At 59.9% G+C, this 24,812-nt stretch overlaps 1 protein-coding gene across 2 annotated transcripts in view; it reads right to left on the reverse strand.

The window, feature by feature from the left end:
* Positions 1-24,812, reverse strand: part of PTPRN2 (protein tyrosine phosphatase receptor type N2) — a 600,304-nt gene that overhangs the window by 86,959 nt on the left and 488,533 nt on the right. For both annotated transcript variants that reach the window (XM_061166236.1, XM_061166237.1), the window contains one exon: positions 2,695-2,889. In XM_061166236.1, coding sequence (XP_061022219.1) covers positions 2,695-2,889 — 195 coding nt within the window. The remainder of the gene's footprint in view (positions 1-2,694; positions 2,890-24,812) is intronic.

Below are 24,812 nucleotides of genomic sequence, written 5' to 3' on the forward strand. Positions count from 1 at the left end.
TGTCTGATGCCGGGAGCAGTACTGACAGAGGGCTGGGAGGCCCAGGCACCGCACGCGCGTCTCCCGGCGACCTTGACGGGTCAGCAGGTCGGGGGGTCAGGTCCTGAGGTTCAGCTGCTCCGCAGCCCATGAGGACGCGGGGTCAGCATCCACGCACGGCTGACAAGACCACCCAGCCTGGGGTGGCCTCGTGAGACAGGGCCGCAGTTCCAGAGCCTAAGAGACGAGCCGCGTCACCTGCCATCGTGGGTGAGAAGGTGTAAAAGGCCACAGGGACTCGCTTCTGCCCGTCTCCACGTCTTGGCACCCCGTGCGGGGGGACGACGACCATGGCGGGCTGGGAGACCCCTCTGCGCGGGTCAGGGGGCGGTGGCTCGGGCCCTGCCCAGTGGGGTCCTCGTGGCCTCATCGGCCTCTCTCCATGGGGTTCGTTCTCCGCTCCGAGTCGGGAAGAGCAGCTGGTGACCCCCATTCAAACAAAGTCAGTTAATGAGAGGGAGCCTTGAGTCCAGGGGCCAGCCCAGGGCACGCAGGTGTCTGGGTTGCATGGTGGTGGATGGGGGTCGCTGCCGTCACTGGGGGTCACCCCATGTTAGGGGGGCCGCAGGTGGCCAGGGGATGGCAGGTCAGCTCTCTGGGGTGGGGACTCACCCATAGACTATTACCAGGCTCCCTCTCACAACTGCCGTCACACACGGGAACCGAGAGACACAATTTTCTATGGAAAACACAATACACTCATCTCCCATTTGGAGGTGAGATACATCAAGTTGTAACTTGAAGGTCCTGAAATATGGAAACATCACAACGCGACAAAGACTCTCAACACACGTCTCCCGGGGGGGAGCTTGCCAGATAGACACCCCTTGCTGGCATGTTGACCCCAATACTGAATCTCATTAGAAATCTGGACTTTCGGATAAATTTCCTTTTCTAAAAGGGACATGTTCTCTAAAAAATCAGCTCTGAAGTAATAATAACCACAGTTATTTATCCACAGAGAACTTTCCTGGTGGCTTGGTCTGTAAAGAATCCACCTGCAATGCAGGTGACCTGGGTTTGATCCCTGGGTGGGGAAGATCCCCTGGAGAAGCAAATGGCACCCCACTCCAGTATCCTTGCCTGGGGGATCCCATGGACAGAGGAGCCTGGGGGCTGCAGTCCACGGGGTTGCAGCGTCAGAGACGACGGAGCGCCTGAGCCGCAATGCACAGGAGAGGCGCTCCCCAGGTGCTGGCTGTGGGCGCAGCAGGGCGGCACGTCTGAGACCCGAGGGTGAGCTGTCTCCCCAGGAAACTGCAGACCTGGGGCTCAGGATGCCCCACAACCACACGGAGCCCTGGGAGTGTCGTGCGGCCTGAGCCCCGGCGGAGCCGGAGCAGAGCTGAGCTCCCGGACTTCGGCTTCCTCCTGTGCTGTGGTCTCAGCTACGTCCATCAGCCCGTGAGGCACCCGTGTCTCCTGCCCTGGGACCCGCACGTCTGGGAGGGAGGCCTCTGCCCACCAAGATCACCGGGGCCGACTCCAGGCCTCTCCTCCAGCTGCCCACTGAAGCTCTTTAGCGAACACGTGGTCTCTGGGCTGCTCTGGGGCGAACGTCTGTGTCCCCCACATTCCCTGGAGTCCTGGCCCCCAAGGTGACGAGGTCAGAGGTGGGGCCCTTGCGCCGGGATCAGGGCCCTCACGAGACCCCAGAGCTCCCTGCCCCCTCCCCACGGAGGACACACCAGAGGCTGCCATCTGAGAGCCAGGACGCGCGCTCCCTCCAAACCCCGTGTCTGCCGGCCTCGTCTCAGCCCCTGCCTCCAGACTGAGGGACTCTAGCGTCTGCTAAGCCACCTGTCTGTGCTGGTCTCCAGGCCCAGGCTCTGCCCAGGGTCATCTGAAGCCCGTCCCCAGAAGGAGGGACTGACCCGCAAGACGGTACTGATCAGGGAATGCCCCAGAGGGCGGAGGCCACGGTCGTCAGGACCCATCCACACAGCGCAAGGGGCTGAGCTACGAACAGGCACCTCTTATAAACCCTGGACAGCAATTATGCATCAGGTACCATGGGCTCCAGGACGGGTGGGGGGCTTCCTATGGGGAGGCTTCTGTGCTGGGCGGGCAGCTGACCCTTCCCACGAGAAGCAGCACGGGGTGGGGGGCACATTTATGCACCCAGATGCTGCTGCTTGGAAAGCCTCACATACAGTCGGCACTCAACTGTACGCATTCAGTTGGCGCTCACCTGTGCACATTCCCAGGGCAAACCCCACAGCTGCTCAGTCGGGCCAGTGTTCTGTGTAGAGTGGGGACAACCCTCCCTTGGGGAGGCCTCGAGGGGAGGCTGGACATCGGGGTGCCCTCCCCTCGCTGCCTCGCCGGTGTGCTGGGCGGTTGGGGACCCTCCCCCACCAACCCCACCTCTCCCAGGCTCCCTGAGTGGGCAGGCTGCAGGCTGGGCAGTTGCCCCACACCCCGTCTCTCCCAGGCGCTCCCCGGAGGGCAGGTCGCAGGCTGGGCACTTGGGGACCCTCCCCCACCAACCCCACCTATCCCAGGCGCTCCCCTGGAGGGCGGGGCGCAGGCTGGGAGGTTGCCCCACCCCATCTCTCCCAGGCGCTCCCCTGGAGGGCAGGCTGTGGCTGGGCAGTCTGGGACCGCCCCCCTAGCCTCTCCCGGCCACTCCGCGTGGCAGGGCCTGGGCCTTACCAGCACCATGTGGCCGGTGGAGATGTCCATGTTGGGCTGCACGGGCTCCTCTGACCAGGACGAGGTGCTGCTCCGCGCGGAGGGGCTTGGCATGGGCCCGTCACTGAGCTGGGAGGACACACTGCTGACGCGGGATGTGTGCGTGGCCTCGGGGCGCTCCGTCGTGCGCGCGGCCACGCGCTGACGGCACAGCTCCTGCAAGACAGCGGCCGGTCAGAGCCTCCCACCTGCGTCCCGGGCCGGGGGTGGGGGTGAGGGTCAGGGCTCACCCGAGACCATGCACACCTACAGGTGTGCACACAGACACGCACAGACAAGGGTAGACACGCTACAGAGAGACAGGCATGGTGACACAGACACGGACACACACAGACACACAGACACACACAAACACAGACACACAGACACACACAGACACGCACAGACAAGGGTAGACATGCTACGGAGAGACAGGCATGGTGACACAGACACGGACACACACAGACAGACACACAGACACGCACAGACACGCACAGACAAGGGTAGACACACTACGGAGAGACAGGCATAGTGACACAGACACGGACACACACACACAGACGGACAAGGAGAGGCTCTAGCGGGGCCGCCCTGGACCCGGTGTGGACAGACTTCAGGCGCCCCCCCCTCCTCAGAACATGGGCTCTGGTGGGGGCGGGGGTGACCCTGTGAGCTGAAATACAGACACTTGTAGCACCGTCACGGTATTTACAGGAAAAAACCCTCTTTTTGGTTCTTGTTCCCAAAGCATCAGTCACGGGGTGAAGCGCCCGCGGGACAGAGTCGGCAGAAGCGCGCGTGGGGGAGCGTGCAGGGTGGACAGGACGGGCCTGCCGGACGCGCTCCCTGGGCCCGGCAGAGCCCGGCTCGGTCACCGTGGAGCCTCAGGGCCCCGGCACAGGGGTGTGTGACCAGCCTGGCGGGCGAGGCCCGGCCGTGCTAGCGGCCGCCAGACTCAGGGCTCGGTGGTCATGCGGCCCCCAGGAGACCCAGCCAGATGCTCCCCTCTTCTGACCCACAGAAGTGCCTTTGGGGGGATCCCATCAGCCAGGCTACGGTGACTCCCAGCCCTGCCCGTGAACACTGTCAGCAGAGCCGTCCAGCAAAAGGACGTGAAGAGAGTTTACAAGAGGATCCAGGCCCGCACTGAGGACTGCTCGGGGCAAAGGGGCAGTGTGGAGACCCCAGAGCCCTCCCCTTCACTGGTGCACGTTGGGGTGGCTCCCCGCATACCCGGCTGCGGGGCATCCCCGCGCCGTGTCCTCTCGCCCGGCCGCCCGTCTCTGGGACTGAAGCTCGTCCTGAGCCGCTGAGGGCTCGCTCTCCCTGGGGACGCTGTGCTGACCCTTCCCCGGGTCAGAGTATGGCTCAGGGGTGCTGTGAGGGGGGCTGCCTGGCCGAGAGCCCCCAGTCCCATCAGAGCATCTGTGGGGAGCGGGCTGGGCCCTGCAGAAGCCGGGGGAAGGGAAGAGCGGGAAGGAAGGGCGGTGGTGAGGGGCAGGGGCCCTGCTGCTCTCACCCAGGGCTCAGGAGTTATCCATGGCTCCCAGACAACGAATCTGCTCGAAACTCCCCCCTCGTCTTCATGGAATCTTAGAAGCAACGAGGAGCCCAGGCACGGCAGGTGGGCTCAGTCGTGTCCACAGGCTACCTGTGGGCCGCCGGCCAGGCCCCTCTGTCCACGGGAGTCTCCAGGCACGGATACCGGAGGGGGTTGCCACGCCCTCCTCCAGGGCATCTTCCCGAGTCAGGGACTGAACCCACACCTGCTGTGTCTCCTGCACTGTGGGCAGGTTCTTTACCACCCACCACGCCACCGGGGAAGCCCATACGGCAGGCGACTGCCGATGCTGAGGAAGATGACTCCAGGGGCCAAGTCCACGTCCCACTGGTTCCCACCGCGGCACGGGGAAGGCTTTTCTGATTTTGAGAAAAGCACACCAAGAACTTCGTGCAGCAGCTTCTGAGGTTTCACATCATTCACTCAGAAGAACAGAAAACGTCCTCCAAGAACGGCTCCTCGGGGGAAGAGGATCTGGGAAGCTGGCGGTTCACCCCCGAACAGTAGAACATCAGGGCAGCTGCTGTCTGCCCTGGAGGCGCCGGCATGAAGGGTGACGGCCACTCCGGGTTCCATCCCTCCTCGTCCCCGTGGAGAGGGTGCGCCCTGGAAGGGCCCCTGCCTGGCCAGACTCCCTGAGTGACCTCGGGCGAGGCATTCAGGCCCCCGGTCCAAGTGCTTTCACCCTGGGATGGAAGGAACAGGAGAGCACAGAAGACTGAAGGGTTCCAGTGTGTGAAATGCCAGCGTGGCCCCGGCCACGAGTTCCCATCACAGACCAGTGGTCAGTGTAGGCGGTTGGGTCACTGTGAGTGCAGGAGTGGAGGGTGTCCCGTCACTGTGGGTGCAGGAGTGGAGGGCGTCCCGTCACTGACAGTGCAGGAGTGGAGGGCATCCCATCACTGTCAGGCAGGAGTGGAGGGCGTCCCGTCACTGTGGGTGCAGGAGTGGAGGGCGTCCTGTCACTGTCAGGCAGGAGTGGAGGGCATCCCGTCACTGACAGTGCAGGAGTGGAGGGCGTCCCATCACTGTCAGGCAGGAGTGGAGGGGGTCCCGTCACTGTGGGTGCAGGAGTGGAGGGCATCCCGTCAGTGTGGGTGCAGGAATGGAGGGCGTCCCATCACCAGTGCAGGAGTAGAGGGCGTCCCGTCACTGTCAGGCAGGGGTGGAGGGGGTCCTGTCACTGTGGGTGCAGGAGTGGAGGGGGTCCCGTCACTGTGGGTGCAGGAGTGGAGGGCGTCCTGTCGCTGTCAGGCAGGAGTGGAGGGCGTCCCGTCAGTGCGGGTGCAGGAGTGGAGGGCATCCCGTCACTGACAGTGCAGGAGTGGAGGGCGTCCCATCACTGTCAGGCAGGAGTGGAGGGGGTCCCGTCACTGTGGGTGCAGGAGTGGAGGGCATCCCGTCAGTGTGGGTGCAGGAGTGGAGGGCGTCCCATCACCAGTGCAGGAGTGGAGGGCGTCCCGTCAGTGTGGGTGCAGGAGTGGAGGGCGTCCCATCACCAGTGCAGGAGTGGAGGGTGTCCCGTCACTGTCAGGCAGGAGTGGAGGGTGTCCCGACAGTGTGGGTGCAGGAGTGGAGGGCGTCCCGTCACTGTCAGGCAGGAGTGGAGGGTGTCCCATCAGTGTGGGTGCAGGAGTGGAGGGCGTCCCGTCACTGACAGTGCAGGAGTGGAGGGCGTCCCGTCACTGTGGGTGCAGGAGTGGAGGTGGTCCTGTCACTGACCCGTGCAGGAGTGGGTGTTGGTACAATGAAGACAGAACCGTTCTCTAATCCAGATCAGCTCTTGGTGGCCTGGAGAGTCAGACACTTCTCAGGGAAGCAGGAATTTTAGAAGTAGGGGTGCCCTGGATCACCCCATGGCCTCCTCATGAGTCACTGGTGATTAGGACCGACTTGGAGAGCCGGCCAAGCCCACACAGGTGCCTGCGGCCCCCTGGGACTGGCCCTGTGTCTCAGGCCCAGCACTTGCCAGGCTGCTACTGAGAGTGGATTCTCCTTGTGGGTCTTTGTGTTTTAAATAAAAGCTGTGGCAAAGATCCAAGAAAAGCCATCACCCCACATCCAAGAGCACCAACACTGACCACGGAGGCCCTAGGCTGGAGAGGAGGCCCCTCACCTGCACAGAGGGGGGCTCCAGGCCGCGCAGGCCCGCTCCCGGGGGGCCCACACAGGGTCAGGCCTCTTTCACCTGCAGATAAAAGTGGGTGCACCCGCTAAGGGGGGACGCTTGGCCTCAAACTGACCACAGTCCAGCTTCTATGTGATAAATGACGAGGCAGGAGGACCTGAGACGTGGAGCCAGGGAAGGGTCAGGCAGAGATGAGACGCCCGGGGGCCGGAGCCACTGCTCCTGGGGCCCTGGGAGGGCCCGGCTTGGCGCCAATAGACAGGTTTGGGGGAGGTGAAACACCCAGCCCCCAGCAGCTGCCTCACCCCAGCTCCCGCAAGTCACCAGAGGAGCCAAGTCCCGAGGGCCCCGAGCAGACACTGGGCCCCGCCTCTGCAAAGCCGCCCCTCCAGACAGCAGGCCAGGCCGCCCTGGCTGAGCACAGACCCCCTGGAGCCTGGGAACCTGCACCTGCTGCTCTCGGGGCTGCGACGGCAACTGCAGCCTCCCCCACGCTGATTCTCTCCCGGCTCCGGGAAGCGTCTACCCACTTGCGTTTGGAGTTGTGGTGCTGATGCTGAGTCCCAGGGGCGGCAGTCGCTGGCTGTGTGACCTTGAGCAAATCGGTGAGCCTCTCTGCGCCCCCACCTCCTCCTCTGAAACGGGGACACGGGCAAAGCTCCCTGGAGGCCCGCGTGGGAGACCGGGCTCAGGTGGAGCGTTCGGGAACAGGCCTGAGCTCCTGGGTGACCAACAGCGTCGTCACGAACTCTCCCAGCAAGCTGCCCACCCGACACTGGACACCGGGAACCCTGGGGGGGTGCAGCCAGGCCCCCATGTCCTGGCTGGCAGGCCGGCGGAGCTGAGCAGCGACAAGGGGCCTCGAGGGGTCAGGACGGGAGCCCCACGGGCAGACGACGCAGATGTGGAGGCCGGGAGGCGGGCAGTGAGGGCGAGAGGCCAGGAGGCCCGCGTGGCTGAAAGAGCCCCCAGCAGGGGCCGGCGGGTGGGGGGCAGGGTGCCAGGGCTGCCGCGTCACCCCCGGGGAGGGCAATGCTGGGCTCCCATCACACACCCTTGCTTGGCCCCCGTGGGGGGACCTGGGTCTGGAAGCAAGAAGTGGGGAGGTCTCCGCACCCGGCGTGGCTGGGGCAGTGAGGGTCAGGGCCGAGCTCCCCGGGTCCCCCCAACCTGCAGCTTGGCTCCCCTGGGGGTCTGCCTCCTGCAGTCCTCAAGGCTGGGGTCCCAGCCTCACCCTCTGGACCCGAGACATGGGTACGAGCCGGGTGTGGCTTGGATTAGCAGGCCGTGGCACCATCAGAAGCTGTGGGGCCGGAGCCGTGCTTACTGCAGGACGACAGAGCTGAGCGCCACACCGCGCACACACCAGGCCTGCAAGCAGGCGAGTCCCACCGCCGCTGCGGCTCCTGACCTGACCCGAGAGGGCCAGGCTGGTCCATCCACAGAAAAAGGGGGCTCACCCAAAAGTGGTTCAGTCTGACGATGACCACACCCCCTGCAGGGGACATGCGGGTCCCGGTGTCCAAGGAAGGGGCCCGAGTGGACCTTCGGTCCTGGCTCCTTCCACCCGGTGCCAGGCAGAATCCCGCACAGTCACTGCGGCCACCTCCCTGACCGGCAGCCACGTCACCCCCCGCACTGTCGCAGGACGCTCCGGGTGAACCCAGAGAGGCAGACAGTCACAGAAAGATGCGGAAACCCCTGGGGATCACCGTGCAGCCTTTAAGTAACGTAAGTTAGTCCTTTACGTTGATTATAGCTTGTAAGTTAATAACAGGAATTCTATATTTTGTCCATGCTCTGAGCTATTGCTTAAACATTTCTAAGGAAAAATGAACTTTTTAGAACATTACTACCCGCCTTAGTCATGGTCTGGCCAGGAGACTAACTGGGTGGCGTTTCATCGCCCGGGTGTGTGGTTTTGTGGGAAGGTCCCAGTCTGTGCTCTGTGGGTCTCACAGCAAGGCCGCCTGGTGTTGTGGGTTCACCAGGCTGCCTGCCCCCGACAGACGGGGACCCTGCAGACGGAGCCTCATTCTTCATTTAAAAGGACCATGTCTCCCTAAAAAGGCATCCGCAGTCCACACGGCAACAGTGAAGGCGTGAACCCGCTGACCCCTCAGGCCACAACAGAGTGCACCAGCTGGGCTTAACTACTGGTTTTAAATGTAACGTGAGCTCCCATCACACGGAGCTGCGACCAGGCCAGCGCGCGTCCCCGAGTTCACTGCCTGCGTTTACGACCAGGAAGGGCCACGCGGCATCATCCAGGACACTCGCGCCATCGAGTGACCAGCCCTGCAGTTGCCGAGACTAATCTCCTGTAGGTAACAGCCTGTGACGGGGGTTAGCGTGCAGAGCTATGAGCTACTGTCAGCCGGGGAAGGCGCCCCACTGGAGCGAATGGTAACTGACCACGCTGAACGAACTCCACAGCCGGCTCTGAAAGAAACCCAGAGACAAGCCCACTCACGTTCGGGACTTTTCCTCATTCATAACCCCGGCAGCCAGCAGACGGGGCAGAGTCCACACCGAGCGCTGAGTTCCTGGCTGAGGTCACGGAAACCCCAGGATGAAAACTGTGGGGCGCAGCCCATCGAGGTACGAAGTACCGCGTGTGAGTGTGTATCAGTCACTCGGTCATGTCCCACTCTCTGCGACCCCGTGGACTGTAGCCCGCCCGGCTCCTCTGCCCATGGCATTTCCCAGGCAGGAATACTGCAGTGGGTTCCGTTTTCTTCTCGGGGGATCTTCCCGACCCAGGGAACTCGATCTCCTGCACTGGCGTTCTTCACCCCTGAGCCACAGGGAAGCCCGCGGACTTGTAGCAAATCACAGTCCTCTTCAGCTTCGCAGATGTGGCCACGTCCTGAGCACAGACGAGGGTCTGGCAAATAGCCTTTGCTCGGCTGACGGCACCTTCCAGCCCCTCCACTGAACAAGAGATCTTTAAGGAGTTTAAGACCCAGACTAACTCTCTTTTGATTAAAAACAGACTCTGCTCATGATCTAGGACATGCTACTCTCATAAGAATGATCCTGAGCATTTAGCACGATGCCCTTGAGTGGATAAAGGCAATTACCATCCTCGGGTCCCGATTCACGAGACTCAACAACCAAGAGGCAATCCATTACGAAGAGAAAGATGGGCAGATTCAGCCACAGGCGCCTCTTGGTCGCAGACCCACACACGGGGTCTACCAGCCGTCCGCGGGCTCCCTCCAAATGGCTCTGGGCTTGGGGCGCCCCTTGTCCATACCTGCAGAGTGGGCGCCCGCACAGAGCTGGAGCCCCCGGGACTGTACCCTCAGACGGGGGGCTCCCTTCCCCTCGAGCGCTCTCTGCGGCTGTGACCAGAGCCCCGGCTCGGGGGACACTCCCACTAGGAGTCTGGCTGGGTCTGTCTCTCCTCACAGTGCCTGCGCTTTAGCTAGCGAAAAGACGGTGCGTGTGAAGGAAAAGACGCACTTTTCCGACAGTGAAGAGGAAACCGCCTGTTTTGGGCCACGCTGCTGTAGTTTCCAGGACGCTGTCTCTGGGGAGCGGACACTTCTCTGCGCGGCTGTGTGTCTTTGGTTTCCAGACCCTCGCAGATCTGGGGACAGTCACGGAGAGGCCAGATGCAGTGTCCCGAGCTCCTTGGGGGGGCCGTGGCGCACACAGTCATGCGGAGATGGGTCCGTTTGGCCGGCGAGCCCGCAGCAGCACCGCCAGCGTCAATGGGGCCTCTCCTCTTGGGAAGGAGGGGCTCCTGAACCATCGGCACCTCAGGAGCCAGCCTAGGGAGAAGATGGACCCAGCAGGGCAGAGAGCTCCGCCCGAGACAGACCCCATCCTTGGGTCAAGGGGGTCGGGGGACAGAGCTCGGCTAGAGACAGACCCCATCCACGCCAGGCATTTTGGGTTGAGGGTGTCCAGGCAATGACTCCCACCCAGAAACCCTGGGCCTGAGTCCCAGCTCAGCCGCTCAGCGGCTGTGAGGTTTTGGACAAGCGGCCTGTGTCTGGATGTCAGCCTCCTGGCCTGTGGAGGTGGGGATGGTGGTAGGAGGGCTGCACAGGGCCGCAGGGGGCATTCCAAGAGCGAAGAGGTAAAGAGCTAACACAGGGCTGGGGCGTGAGGCGAGTGTGCAGCCGCTGTCCACGCCTTCCTTCTGCCGGACACCGGCGCCCCAACCAGCTTCCTGGATCACGCATGGGTGTGCGGGAGGGGGTCAGGACACCTGGTCAGGTCCTGCTCCCAGGACACCGCAACTGAAAGGCGGGGTTCCACGTGCACTGTGCCCCTGCTGGGGAGGGCACGGGCCGTGAGGAACCCAGTTTGCCGACCGGACCACTGCCTGCAGCGGGAAGGATCTCTCCCCTCCCTTCCTGGGGAAACCAGAGTTCAGAAGTTTCTAAAGAGAAAAGAACATCATTTTCAGTCCCCCTAAAATCAAGTACTCCATCACAGAATCATCAAACACGTGACGCATGTGTCCCAATACTTTAAAACATCCGAACGCGTCCTCGTTGGTCAAGAGAGGCGAGATGGGGCATGAACTTCCCATCGAGCCAACGCAGGTCCCCCCTCTTGGGGCCATGCAGGGCGCCCCTCAGTCCATCCAGCCCTGCTGGCCACCTGAGCGGGCAGGTCCAGAGAAGAGTCAGCACAGCATCCGCTGAAGCTCTGACGCCTCCCACTCCAGGGGTCCTCAGGGTGCGGTAGTGTGGGGGTGTGGGGGTGCAGGGAGGCGGGCTCAGAAGCACACAGAATGTTCGGATCTTTGTCTGTGAAGCCACCTGCTTCCCTGCGACCTACGGCCGCAGCCCTGGGATGCGTTTGCAGAGCGTCCAGCGTCCCTGTGCTGTAGTACAATCTGCAAAGTGAGTCGAACAGGACTCTGGCGGCAAAGGCCACCCTCACACGTAACCGTCTCCTCTCTGGAATCTTATCTGATGGGGAACCTGGACCGAGTGGGGCTTGCTCTGAGAGAAAAGGCCTGCCATCCCCAGATTCCACCCCAGGAAAGACAGGACTCCCCGGGCTTGAGAACAGCCTCTTTGTACCTTTCACGGGGCAGCGGGAACAAAGCAGCGGACGCCGAGAGTGCACACAAAGGCGCCGGGTTTGTGGGGCTATTTGGGATCGTAATTAGTGTAGCAGGGCAGAGCTGAGGAGGGATGCACAAAGCTGGGAGAAAGCGAAAGGGGTTCATTAGGTGCCCGGTGGGGGGGGAATGGGTGGGGGGGCAATTACTCTCCGGGAGGATGAAAACGCTGAAAAGGAGCGGCTGCCCTGGGAGGGCCTCAGCCCAGCTCGGAAGGCACTGCGGACCCCACAACACGGTGAGAACAAGGGGCACAGGGGACCTCAGAGTGGCGTTCGGGGGGGTCATGTGCAAGAGGCCATGGAGATGTGATGACAGGGAGGGCGCCACGAACACACTCGAAGGTGGCCTGACCACAAGCCCCACGGCACACGGCCCGCGGGCAGTAGGGGAGCCCTGGGTCGGGCCCTCAGGGTGAGGCCCACGCAGGTCTTCTCTTCCCGCTTACTTTGCTCATTCGTAGTTGACTGATCAGGCTTCACTTTTCCATTAAAAACCCACACAAGGTATGTCTAACACACAGCAACTTCTACATTCAAAATGAATAAACGAGTGAGATGTCTGACCTGGACACTCCGGGTCCAGGAATGTCCTATCGAGAAAGAGCACAGGAAGAAAAGTGAAGCCTCGCCTGGGAGCCAGGCTGTCCCCCAGCAGCTGTGACGCATGACAAGTATGACCTGGGAGGAACGGCCTCGAGGCCGGGGGTGGCCGTGAGCACAGACTCACGCTGAGTGAGGGTGGGGTTTGACGGGAGCCCTCTCACTGAGAGTAGCTCATCTGCTCAGCGTTGCCCTGGGACGTGGACACAGGTGCGTGCTCTGTGCACAGCAGGACGGCTCTCCCCAGCGTCCTCGTAAGGGATCGGGTTCCCCGGCTGTTTCTGGTAGGAAGCAGAGGACCCTGGGGAGGTTGGAGCCGCAGCAGGTGCACTGGGCGGGGTCCCCGATCCAGGCCGCTTCCTACTTCCTGGACAAGAGCTGGGGCTCAGCCGGTCTCTCCAGCCCTGGCGTGTGTCACGGGGGTCCCACTACTCATCCTGGACCCTCTTCACTGCATCCACCAGCTGCTCAGTGATGCCCAGATCACATTTACATTCCCTTGGCAGAATAGCATGCTCACACGTTCACACACCATGTGCACACATGTGTACACGCATGCACGCACACATGTACACAGCGCACATACCGTGTATACACTTGTGCATACATGCATGCACACACGGATGTGCACACACAGGAATGCACACATGTACACACCACGCACACATGTACACACTCGTGCATACACGCATGCACACACAGGAATGCACACATGTACACATCATGCACGCATGTGTACACATACATGCACGCACACACAAATGCACGTGTGTACACACATGAATGCACACACATGCACACACAATCCGCGCACATGCCCGTACTCACAATCCAAGCACATGCCCATGCAGGGGAGAAGCACGTCTCCGAGTGAATCCTGAGCTGGCCTGAGAGTCTCCACAAGGCGGTGCTCATTCTGACCTTTAACCCGTGCCCCACCAGCACCCCAACACCCTGAGAACAGCTGTGGCCTCAGACCCGGGCTCCTCTGGCCAGACTGCAGCCGCCTTAAGTGCCGGCTCCCGTGGCATCAGTCAACTGTCCAGGACAGGCCCCGGTCAGCAGTGTTTACGGAGCAATACTGAGTCACGTCTCCCATTTTGTAAACATTTTCTCTAAGTGAAAGGTAAAGACACAGACACATTTCAGCCGATAGAGGTGAGAAGGGCGCTCCGCTCACTTCTCTGTCTGGAGCAGCCTACAGTCAGAGACGCGCGGCCGGGACAGTGACCTTGTCTGCTGTCCAGTTCCTGCCACATGAATGGTCCTCGCCTGCCAAACTGAAGGCAGCGGTCACTTTCTGCTCTCTGTCCCCCTCGGTGTCCAGCACAGATCAACGAGGCTCTCCAGATGCCTGCTCATCAGTGGGAACCGCCTGCAGCCAGCAGCCCCTAGGGCCCAGGCCCCCCATGCCGGGCAGTGGCAGAGACTCTGGGGGAAGGGCCGCCCCCATGAGAGGCTGTGGGGGTCGGGGCTGCCTGGGGGCTGGACTCGGATCCTCCAGTGGGGCTGGTGAGCCGCAGGTGACAGCTCAAGACCGTTCTCATTTTCCATGGGTCTATGGTGCAGGAGATGAAATCACAAAATTACGGCTGGCCTGCTGCTTAAAGGGTCCAGAAGACACGTTACTAAGTTCCTCCCTGGTGTATCTGACTCGTCCACCGTCTACAAGGTCCTGCCCCAAGCCTGAGTGTCCTTTCAGACCTGGGACACACTCCGCCTGCTCTGTTTCCGATCACCATCAGGGTGAAATCGGGGAAGAGCCGTGACAAGGAAAACACAGGAAGGAAACACGTAACGCTACGGAGCATCTTCTTTCTCTCCTAACCCACAGTTACCATGGTTTCCGCTATGATCTCTGATGCTTCGACTGAAAGCTGGAATTCATGGAGATGCAGGAGAGAGTGTGTCTGACCCACAACCCCGGCAAGACCCAGAAGCCCTCACAGGAGGGTTCCAGTCCAGCTAGAAGCCCCCCAGCGGGGCCACCATCGTCAAGACAAATAAAACAGTAAACACACACCCTGAACTCCTGGACTCCTGTAGCTGACAGCTCACTGGGTCCTGAATGTCAGACACCTCACCACTCACGTTCACCTCGGCCTCTGCAAGCAAAGGTGGTCTGGGGTGGCCCCACCTGTGTGCACGGGCGTTTTAGGTTCATATTTCATATTTGGACAATGAAAAACAGCCAAGTCAAGTGGAAACAAACTGCCCACCTCTTCAGGGAACCCTGGTCCTGACGTGGACGGGGATGAGCAGCCATTTCCTACCAGAAACTTTTGCGCCTTCCTAATTTTCTCTTTGCTCAGCAGATACTGAATCCCCATGGTCTGTCACCACCGCCATCACGTCCGTCCACATGTGGAGCTCAACACACACCGGGCGCTGTGTGCTGGGCGCTGCTCTGGACACTGGAGGTCAAGGGTGATGTCTTTGCAAGAGTTCTAAACACAGCCCCCCGACCAGCTCCCTCTCACAATGATACCTTAGACCCACCTGCCGATCAGGTTTTACTGGCACTGAGAGGTCCCTGCTGGGGCTGAGTGTTCATTCCACAGATCCTCACCTTCTTTTCAGAGGACACGCCGGGGAAGGAACAAGCCGAGTTCTGGTCTGGCTCAGCCTGGGGCCAAAGCCCCTCCGGAAGTGAAGGGCGTTCCAAGATGCCGGGAAAGGTCCTCAGAGGGGGTCGCGCTGGGTGGGCAGGGGGTGTGTGGTCCGGCTGGGGGACAGATGGGATGTTCGGGGCAGGGTAGAGCTGGGGGAGGCCTTTCAGAGTGAGCGCCGCAGCCCGCACAAAGGTTCCAGGACAGAGGAGCACAAGGGAGGGTCCAAGGCCAACACGGAGCCAGGCAAGGGCACAAAAGGCCTGCAGGCTCCCCATCCCGCCCGCAGCCTCATTAAGGCAGAGGGCAGGGCTGCGGGGGCGCGGGCGGGGACAGGCAGCTGCCTCCGCCTCAGAGACAAACACACAGCATCCTTCGGGGACCCAGTTACGCTGCCGAAGCTGCTATGAATGGTGACGTGGCCCCCCAACGCTGACGAGCGGGGTGATGGGGGCACGTCACCATCAGTCCGTTTGGTCTCGGTTCTCCCAGCTGTGAGATGAGGGTGCTGACCTCCGAGGCCAGCAGGAACATCTCAGGCTGTCAGCGCCAGGAAGGCATAGGTGCCCAGCTTCCACAGCAGGTCCGAGTTGGCTGCAGCCCTGGGGGAAAGCCCCAAGAGGGGCGGCCCACAGCTCAGGAGGGGCCACTGGGAGAGGGCCCGAGAGCAAGCAGACGTGTGGGGCCCTGCTGGCCTGGGCATGGGGCAGTGAGTCACAGGGTGCTGGAGCCAGCGTGAGGTCTGCGCACCCCAGACCCGCCCCAGGGATCTGTCTTTGGAAGCGGGGGGCCACAAGGATGGGGGGATCAGAGTTAAAACGCACCACTTCATGGCCATCAACCGGGAAACACAGGGTCTGAAGCCAGAAAAGAAAGTTCGAAAGCAAACAACAGGAGAACTGAGATTTTTTTTTCCCTTGGTTTTCCCCTTCACGTTTCAATGTCAAATTCTGCGGTCGCTGAACTGAGTACTTCCCTTCTCCTCAGATGTGGGAGAGGAAGGGGAAGCCGGGGTGGGGATGACTGGGGGCAGGTAAACCAGCTGAAACCGCCCTCCCAGCTGACGGCTGCTGCACAAACAACGCTTTCCTCCCACCCAAGACCACCGTGGACTCTACTTAAAGAGCATGGTGTTCAGGATTATGAAGGATGTAATCTAAAGAACATTGCTTTCACTGGTTATTCTTCTGCATCACTGCCTATAAAACATGAAAATGATAAAATGCTTACGTATAAAAGAAATCCAAAAATTTTAACTTTAGAGGATATACATCTAGTTCCATATTGACACTAACACCCTGGGCAGTGTTAATAACCCCAGCGTCTGTCACATAGACTCTTCTAGCTTATTTGCGATGAAATATCACAAACCTGTGCTTCCTATCCGTAACCCTCACACACCGTATACAACCGAGCATCTTAAAGCATCTGGCCTTCCTTGCTGATACAATCATTTGTGAGTTTTCCTTTTTTCGTTCTCCAAATAGTCACAGACACATGCAAACACACACCCAGACACCTAACTCTGCTGGTTGCATTATTTTTTATATTAAAGAACCTTGAAACAATACTTCCTCACGACTATACCCTTCCTAATCAGAAGTCACCTTTATGAATACCTTGCCCTTGCTAATAAATAACCCACCACAGTTCCATTCCTAATTATCAGCAAGTCTTCTAAAGCAGGAAAGCTTTGGAGGGTTTCCCTCATAGCCCAGTTGGTAAAGAATCCATCTGCAGTGCATACCCTGGTTTGAGTCCTGGGTGGGGAAGGGATAGGCTACCCACTCCGGTATTCTTGGACTTCCCTTGTGGCTCAGCTGGTAAGGAATCCGCCCACAATGTGGGAGACCTGGGTTCAATCCCTGGGTTGGGAAGATCCCCTGGAGAAGGGAAAGGCTACCCACTCCAGTATTCTGGCCTGGAGAATTCCATCCATAGGATCGCAAAGAGTCAGACATGACTGAGTAACTTTCACTTCCAAAGCAGAAAACCCCAATGGAGACTTAAATATTTTGAGCCACAAAGTTTAAGAGCAGTTGATTAGATGGAGAAGAGAAACACTGTTATGGAGCTTCTCCCCCATCACAGGCATCCCTCTGGTGACGTCTCCCGAGGAAGGGACTCAGGTGCAGCACAGACACACCCTTCCTGGCTCCTAGAACTCCTGCCTCTGACTGTCCAAGACTCTCTCAGATCTAGGCTCGACCACCTCCAAAGGCCTCTCTCTCCTCAGTGTAAGCGTCAGCTCCAAGGAGACGCCTCTGTCCACTGCCCAGACTTCGGCTCCCTCTTCTCCCGGGTACCTTGCCTCTTGTCTCTCCGTCCGAGCCCCCTCGCTCACCTCCTCTGGGAAGTACCTCCGACCACCCCAGGCTCCCAGGGGTCCCTCTCAGAGCTGCTTGTCTCAGGCATGTGCCTAACGCATCATGAACAGGTCCTCCCTGTAAACTCTGCTTCGGAACAGAGTTCTCTTCTGCTCCTGCCACTTTAGAAACCATGACGTCATCATTGGAAGAAGTGGATTCTGGAAAAGACTTTCTGGAAGAGTCCTATTTTGCTCGAGGCACGCAGTCTTCCCAAGGCTCCCTGAGGCATCCCTCCCCCAGGGTGACCTGCAGGGACCCAGACACACAGGCCATGCAGCTGCTGGCCAGGGGTGGGGACAGGGTCCCAGCACCAAGGTGCACAGACTCCAAGCCAAAGGGGCCTCAGGAGACAGCGGTGTGGATGTTCAGCTGCCCCGGGTGGGTCAGAGGGCCACTGTGCGTCGGGGTCCGCACAGGGTGTCTTCCCCACACAGGGCGTCTTCCCTGCACGGGCCTCTGACGTTTGGAAACCGCTGTGCCCTGCCCGAGACCCCGGGTTGGGTTGTGCAGCTGCTCTTTCAGAAGCATTCTCCCTTCGTAAACACACACTCTGTGGCCTCTGACGGTCTGAGCGACAGCCCTCGGTTTTCCCCTACGTGAGCTCTGCCCTCTGTTGTGCCGGGCCTGTGTCGAATTAAAAGCTGGGCTTGGCCGCCTTTGATGGGTGGGCGCATGTCACCGTGCGTGGCACGGGGGGTCCCTGGGTGCACAGTGCCCATCGGGTCGGCAGGGGCTTGGGAGCGGGCCGGGCAGCGCTAAGGGGCTCTGCCCACGGCTGCCTGCACCAGGCCATCCCTGCAAGCCCAGGGGACAGACAGTGGGCTCTGCTTACAGCCGCCTGCGCCAGGCCATCCCTGCAGATCCGGGGGACAGACAGAGGGCTCTGTGGGCACAGGCCTCTGTGGAGGCCCCTGCACCTTCACAGGGACGCAGGCCCACCAGGGCTGGGCCAGCAGGAGGCGGAGAGCGGGTGACAGGCCCTGGAAGGGGAGGCGGGTCGCAGGTCTGTTGCTGGGCTTTGCGGGACCGCCTTGCTCACTCACGAGGACCCTTGGACTCTAATTACCTGCCTTTTGGCATTCCCTCCTGCCCTCCTGCCGTCTGGGTCTAAATCCCCATTGAATCCATTTTCACACTTCCCTGCACTCTCGCAGGCTTCTCCTCCCAGCGCCCACCTTTCAGGAGAGCTCGGCATCGCCTGAGAAGCCCACGGGGGGTATCCCGGGACACTGGGCCACACACGGGCTCTGCCGCCTGCTGAGGGGCTCCCGCGGCTGGGCAGGGGGACCCTCCAGCAGGGTGGGGGAGCAGACCCACTGGACTGAGGGTGCCCCTGACCCACGCACACGAGTCCACCTCCCTCCAGATGGTGGAGGACGGCTGCGCTGACTTCTTGCCCTGGACAGATGGGGAGCAGCGCCCCATGGACACCACAGCCACTGTCCCCACAGCTTGCCCCACTCAGCGCCCTCCCCACAGCGTCCTGGACTCCCCAGGACAGTCAGGCCTCGGGTTTCTCTCTGGCTTCTCCCAGAAGCACACTGCTATCCGTGCAGACCGTATGTGCTAAGCTGTGGTCCAGGAAATGTGCCTGCATCTCTGGATCAGGGTCTAAAGGAGAGAGAAAAGCCCTCGCAGGGTGAGAAGTCAGAAACGTTCACCTGGGCTGGGGGTGCTCGAGCTGCGCCTCCAGAGGAACCCACACCCACCAACACCCAAGCACCACGGTCAGCACACAGGCCACGGTCAGCACACACACCACAGTCAGCACACACGCACCGCGGTCAGCACACACACACCATGGTCAGCACACACACACCGCGGTCAGCACACACACGCCACGGTCAGCACACACACATGCCACAGTCAGCACACACACCGTGGTCAGCACACACACGCCGAGGTCAGCACACACACACACCGTGGTCAGCACACACACGCCGAGGTCAGCACACACACACGCCATGGTCAGCACACACACACACCGTGGTCAGCACATACACGCCATGGTCAGCACACACATGCCACGGTCAGCACACACACGCCTCAGTCAGCGCACACACACACCGTGGTCAGCACACACACGCCGAGGTCAGCACACACACACCACGGTCAGCACACACACGCCTCGGTCAGCACACACACACACCGTGGTCAGCACACACACGCCGAGGTCAGCACACACACACGCCGCGGTCAGCACACACACACGCCGTGGTCAGCGCACACACACCACGGTCAGCACACACACGCCACGGTCAGCACACACACACACCGTGGTCAGCAGACACACGCCGAGGTCAGCACACACACGCCGCGGTCAGCACACACACGCCTCGGTCAGCACACACACACACCGTGGTCAGCACACACACGCCGCGGTCAGCACACACACGCCTCAGTCAGCACACACACACACCGTGGTCAGCACACACACACGCCGCGGTCAACACACACACGCCGCGGTCAGCACACACACACACCGTGGTCAGCACACACACGCCGCGGTCAGCACACACACACACTGCGGTCAGCACACACACGCTGCGGTCAGCACACACACACGCCACGGTCAGCACACACATGCCGCGGTCAGCACACACACACGCCGCGGTCAGCACACACACACGCCGTGGTCAGCACACACACGCCGAGGTCAGCACACACACACGCCATGGTCAGCACACACACACACCGTGGTCAGCACACACACGCCACGGTCAGCACACACACGCCACGGTCAGCACACACACGCCTCAGTCAGCACACACACACACCGTGGTCAGCACACACACGCCGAGGTCAGCACACACACACCACGGTCAGCACACACACGCCACGGTCAGCACACACACACACCGTGGTCAGCACACACACGCCAAGGTCAGCACACACACACGCCGCGGTCAGCACACACACGCCACGGTCAGCACACACACGCCTCGGTCAGCACACACACACACCGTGGTCAGCAGACACACGCCGAGGTCAGCACACACACGCCGCGGTCAGCACACACACGCCTCAGTCAGCACACACACACACCGTGGTCAGCACACACACGCCGCGGTCAGCACACACACGCCTCAGTCAGCACACACACACACCGTGGTCAGCACACACACACGCCGCGGTCAACACACACACGCCGCGGTCAGCACACACACACACCGTGGTCAGCACACACACGCCGCGGTCAGCACACACACACACCGCGGTCAGCACACACACGCTGCGGTCAGCACACACACACGCCGCGGTCAGCACACACATGCCGCGGTCAGCACACACACACGCCGCGGTCAGCACACACATGCCGCGGTCAGCACACACACGCCGCGGTCAGCACACACACCGTGGTCAGCACACACACGCCTCGGTCAGCACACACACACGCCACGGTCAGCACACACACACCGCGGTCAGCACACACACGCCGCGGTCAGCACACACACACACGCCACGGTCAGCACACACACACCGCGGTCAGCACACACACACACCGTGGTCAGCACACACACCGTGGTCAGCACACACATGCTGCGGTCAGCACACACACGCCGCGGTTAGCACACACACACACCGTGGTCAGCACACACACGGCGTGGTCAGCACACACACACCGCGGTCAGCACACACGCCGCGGTCAGCACACACAGCTGCTCCCTGGACAGAACATAGAGGCGAGGTGCCCAGGCGCCTCTGTGACCTTCTTGGACCTTCCAGAGCCCAGGGGCCAGCTCGATGCGCATCCTTTCCCATGTTGTAGGTGAGGAGCGCGACGCCCGCCTCCCTGGTGTCTCCCGGGTGTCCCTACTCTGAGGAGGAAGGCAGCGCAGGGGCCGTCAGACCTGGGGGTGGGGAGCCCTGTCCAACGTGCGTCCCTGCTGCCTGCCTGTCCCCTGTGGCCAGTTCAGCTCTGCTGCCTGCCACCTGGGGTCCGGGACCAGTCACGCCCACCCCATGCCTGCTTCCTGCATGCATATGATGGGCTCTGCCGCCTGGAGTGGCCCCGCGGCACGGACCAGGGCCAGAGCACGCTTTCCCAGCGTGTCTACGGGCACCGCTCATGGGAGCCGGAGGCTGGGGGCAGAGGGCAGGGCTCTCGGAGGGTCTTCCAGGCCCTGGGCTCCGATGGGGCGCTGCTTGGGCCTCTGGGAGGTGGAAGTGAGCGCCCTTGCTAACAGAGGGGCAGGCGGTCGTGAACGCCCCCGCCAGAATCAGTCAATTAAAGTGACGCACCTTCCCTCCCCGCCCGCCCCAAACCGTGCCGCCTGGACCTCCCTCTCACGGGACAACCCGAGACCCAGGAAAGCGGCCTGACCCAGAGGAGGCAGAGTGAGCCCCCTCCCACCCCCACGCCCCGGGCTGCCTGGGGTAAACCCCAGGTCCACAGACACACCGCCGAGAGAACTGACCGCAGCACGTAACACGGGATCCCGGGGGAGCTGCAGCGGCCAGGCCCCAGCATCCTTCGTATTAGACGTCCCGATCGGCCACTTCCCGGACACCTCACTGAGGGCTCTTCGCTGTTTAATAAGTCTGGTCTAACGGTCACTGTCTGATCAGGGCAGCGGCTGCTATATCGGGACGGCAGCATGCTTTCCGGGCATGCGTAGCTGTCGCTTTGGCCATCTTTCCAGACTCCAGCCTCCCCAAGAAGACGTTTCCAAATCTCAGGGGCTATTTCCGAGGGAACGCGTTACACAGAAACCAGGGAATGCGTATGCAGTCGCTGCTTTTGGAAACGGTACGTTTGAAAATTTAAGATTTATGAGAAAAACATGCTACCAGTTCAGGTCTTCCAGAGACACGTTCAGACCCAGAGCGGAGAGGTGTCAGGAAGGTCTGACAGCATGCAGGTCAGAGCTCGTCGGCCCTGAGCCGGATCCCCTGACACCAAAAACACAGGCAAAAAGCAGGCCCTGGAAATGGGCCCCTTTGCTCTCGCAAAAAGTGAGCACGTTTTCCCGGGGTTCTCACAGGCTGCAGGCAGGGAAGCTGCGCTGACTCACAGGGGTCCCAGGCCTGCCTGGGGGTCACCGGCCTTGCCCTCAGCATCCTGGCTGCCGCCTGACAACCCACGCCCTTGCCACATGACCAGAATTCGGGAAGTTTTGACGGAATTCTGCCTGCGGTGGTTGGTACTGATGGCCACTTCTGCAGAGGCAAAGCCCGAAAGACTCCAGTCCTCAGGCCTGACTAGGTCGTCACAGAAAGAAATGTTCTTTTAATAGTATTTCAGGGCACCCTTCCAGTTTTAAAGCAGAATAGATTTTGCTTATTGGAATTTGCACACAGAATTATTTCAACCTGAGAATTTAAACATAAAGCCACGCCAAGCTGCTAAAAGATATGCAGTGGACTGAAGTGGGAAGGGCTAGTTTAGAAGCTGGATCAGGCAAACCCAGGAATTCACTGTTTTGCACCTCGAGGGGGGACGGTGTCTGTGTTGAGAGCTATATCAAGTGAGAAGGGGAGGCCCGCCGGGGAGAAGGCCCCCGAGTCAAAGGCCAGGAGAAGAGCCAGCTGGGGCCTCCCTCTCGCTGAGCGAGGCTCTGCTCGTCCCAGGGCGGACGTCAGGGGGTCTCTGGGCTCCTGGAGCCACTGCTTCCCCCAGCCCGACCCCGCCTCTCCTCTGGGTCTGGCTCCAAGGCCCCAAACACCCTGGGGCCCGTGGGCACCGGGAGACAGACCATCCGAGGAAGCCTCCTCGCTGGAGACTCTGCAGAGCTGCGCCCTCGCAAGGGGAAGGGGAACGGCCGCTGCTCTGAGATGATCAAAGCCTGGAAGACACAGAGCAGCGTTCAAAGAGACTCGGGGCCGGGGGGGTGGGGGGGGAGGCGGGGACACCTCTGATCATCCAGCCGCTTGTTTCTGCCCAGTCTTGCCCAATCCCCTTCCACGGAAGTAGGACACCGACGTGACAAAACTCATTGATGGGCTGTGACTTCGTCCTGCAGCCCCGGGGTTGCCCTCAGTGAGCACGTGTGTGCAAACACACGCTCGCGTATGCATATAATGTGCGTGTCATGTGATGTGCCAATTGGGGGAAAATAGGAATAAAAGCAAAGAAATTGGCCTTTTAGATCAAAAATACAGATTTAATCCAAGTATCTTATGCTTATCTACTTAGAGGACAAAAATAACATTTACTAAAACAATGGAGAAAGTTTAATTGCAGAATCCCATTAAAACATGACCTTTAAAGATGGATTTCAGTTCTTCTAAAAGTTAATACACCCAATTCTTTCAAGTCCAAGCAAATTAAACTTCAACAGATTACCTGGTGAAATTGATATCTTGTTGCGTGTTAGAATGTGAGTCTATCGAGAAAGACGTGATTTTTCCAATAGGAAAAGCAAATGAAAATACCACACTCTCACACATACGTAAGAGTCTTTAAAATGCTGACTCTTGCCTATAAAATAGTTCTATTTTAAGAGACATGAGAAACAAATGTTTAAACGTACTTGCACTGGAAGCTAATAATGCAAATTACTCGCTGTTTGGAAACAAGTTTTAAAAAAAAACCCACTCAGAACTCAGGGACACTCCGGAACCCGGAACCCCGAACCCCAAAGCATGGATTACGGGCAGGCGGGGGCTGGCATAGAGCACCAGGGAGATCCAGGGACAGATGTTAGCAGAGGAAGAGCAGGGCTTCACGAAGGGTCGGCCACACGAGGGCCGTCCCGCGAGAAGGGTCTGACAGCGGCGCCCCTGCCGCGTGGCCTCTGCTCGGGAAGGAGGCAGACGCCCAGGTGCCCCGGGCCCTCCTGCAGAGCCTCCACTCCGCACCCCCAAGGCCTGCAGGAGACTCTCCGCGCTCTCCTTTACAGGGTGACCTCCTCCTACTCCGAGGCCAGTAAAACTGACCACACTGCCGCCGACCACTCCCCCCTCCCAGGCCACCCGCTTCGCCCCGAACGTGGACACTGCTCATTTTCTCCTGCAGAAACTTCATAAAAGAAATGGGACATTCCCCGCCGCCCCATGAAAGAAAGCTCCATATTAAGTCATTCCGTCTTCTCTGTAACCCCAGGATGAGGGTTACCCGGACGGTACCCGTAACCTTGAGTGTAGGGTAGAGCTAGCCAAGTGTGGAAGTCCAATGATTCGAAAACGAAGCACAGAAGCCAACAAGATACCGTATGAACATGACTGTGTTGGGTTAGAAATACTTTAAAGGACTTTTTCAGGCGGACTTTTAAACTCGAAGGGGTCTCCATGGCTGTTTTATAGAAAACCCTAATGAAGTATGGATCCATGAATGGATGAATACCGGTCCCGTTTACAGATACAAACTCCTCCGTGTATAACTGCCCCCCCCACCAGTCCTTAATACATGACTCAGCAAATGCAGAGCTAAGAATCAGGACAGCCTCACCCCACTTGCTGAGTGTGCTCTGCTAAAAACAAGCCCAAACAAGACGACAGCCCAGTGCCAGCATATTCTGAGCAGTGAACAGGCCACTTCGAGGGAGCAAACCTCCACATTTAATCAAAGTAGCTCCCACAAGGGTGTTCTGTAGCAATCTCAAAACCAAGCCCACCAGAAAATCTCCACAATACTTTCATTTCCATATTTTCCTAGACCCTATTTTTAAAGTTTTTTCTGTGTTCTTTCCTTTTTTTTTTTTTTTATTAATCTGGATTGAAGAAAAGCACACATTTCATTTATTGTCTGGATTACAGATTCTTATTAAACAAACCAGAGCTCATTATAAAATCAATATCAA

This window comes from Dama dama, chromosome 18 (genome assembly GCF_033118175.1).
Source record: "Dama dama isolate Ldn47 chromosome 18, ASM3311817v1, whole genome shotgun sequence".
Taxonomy (NCBI): domain Eukaryota; kingdom Metazoa; phylum Chordata; class Mammalia; order Artiodactyla; family Cervidae; genus Dama; species Dama dama.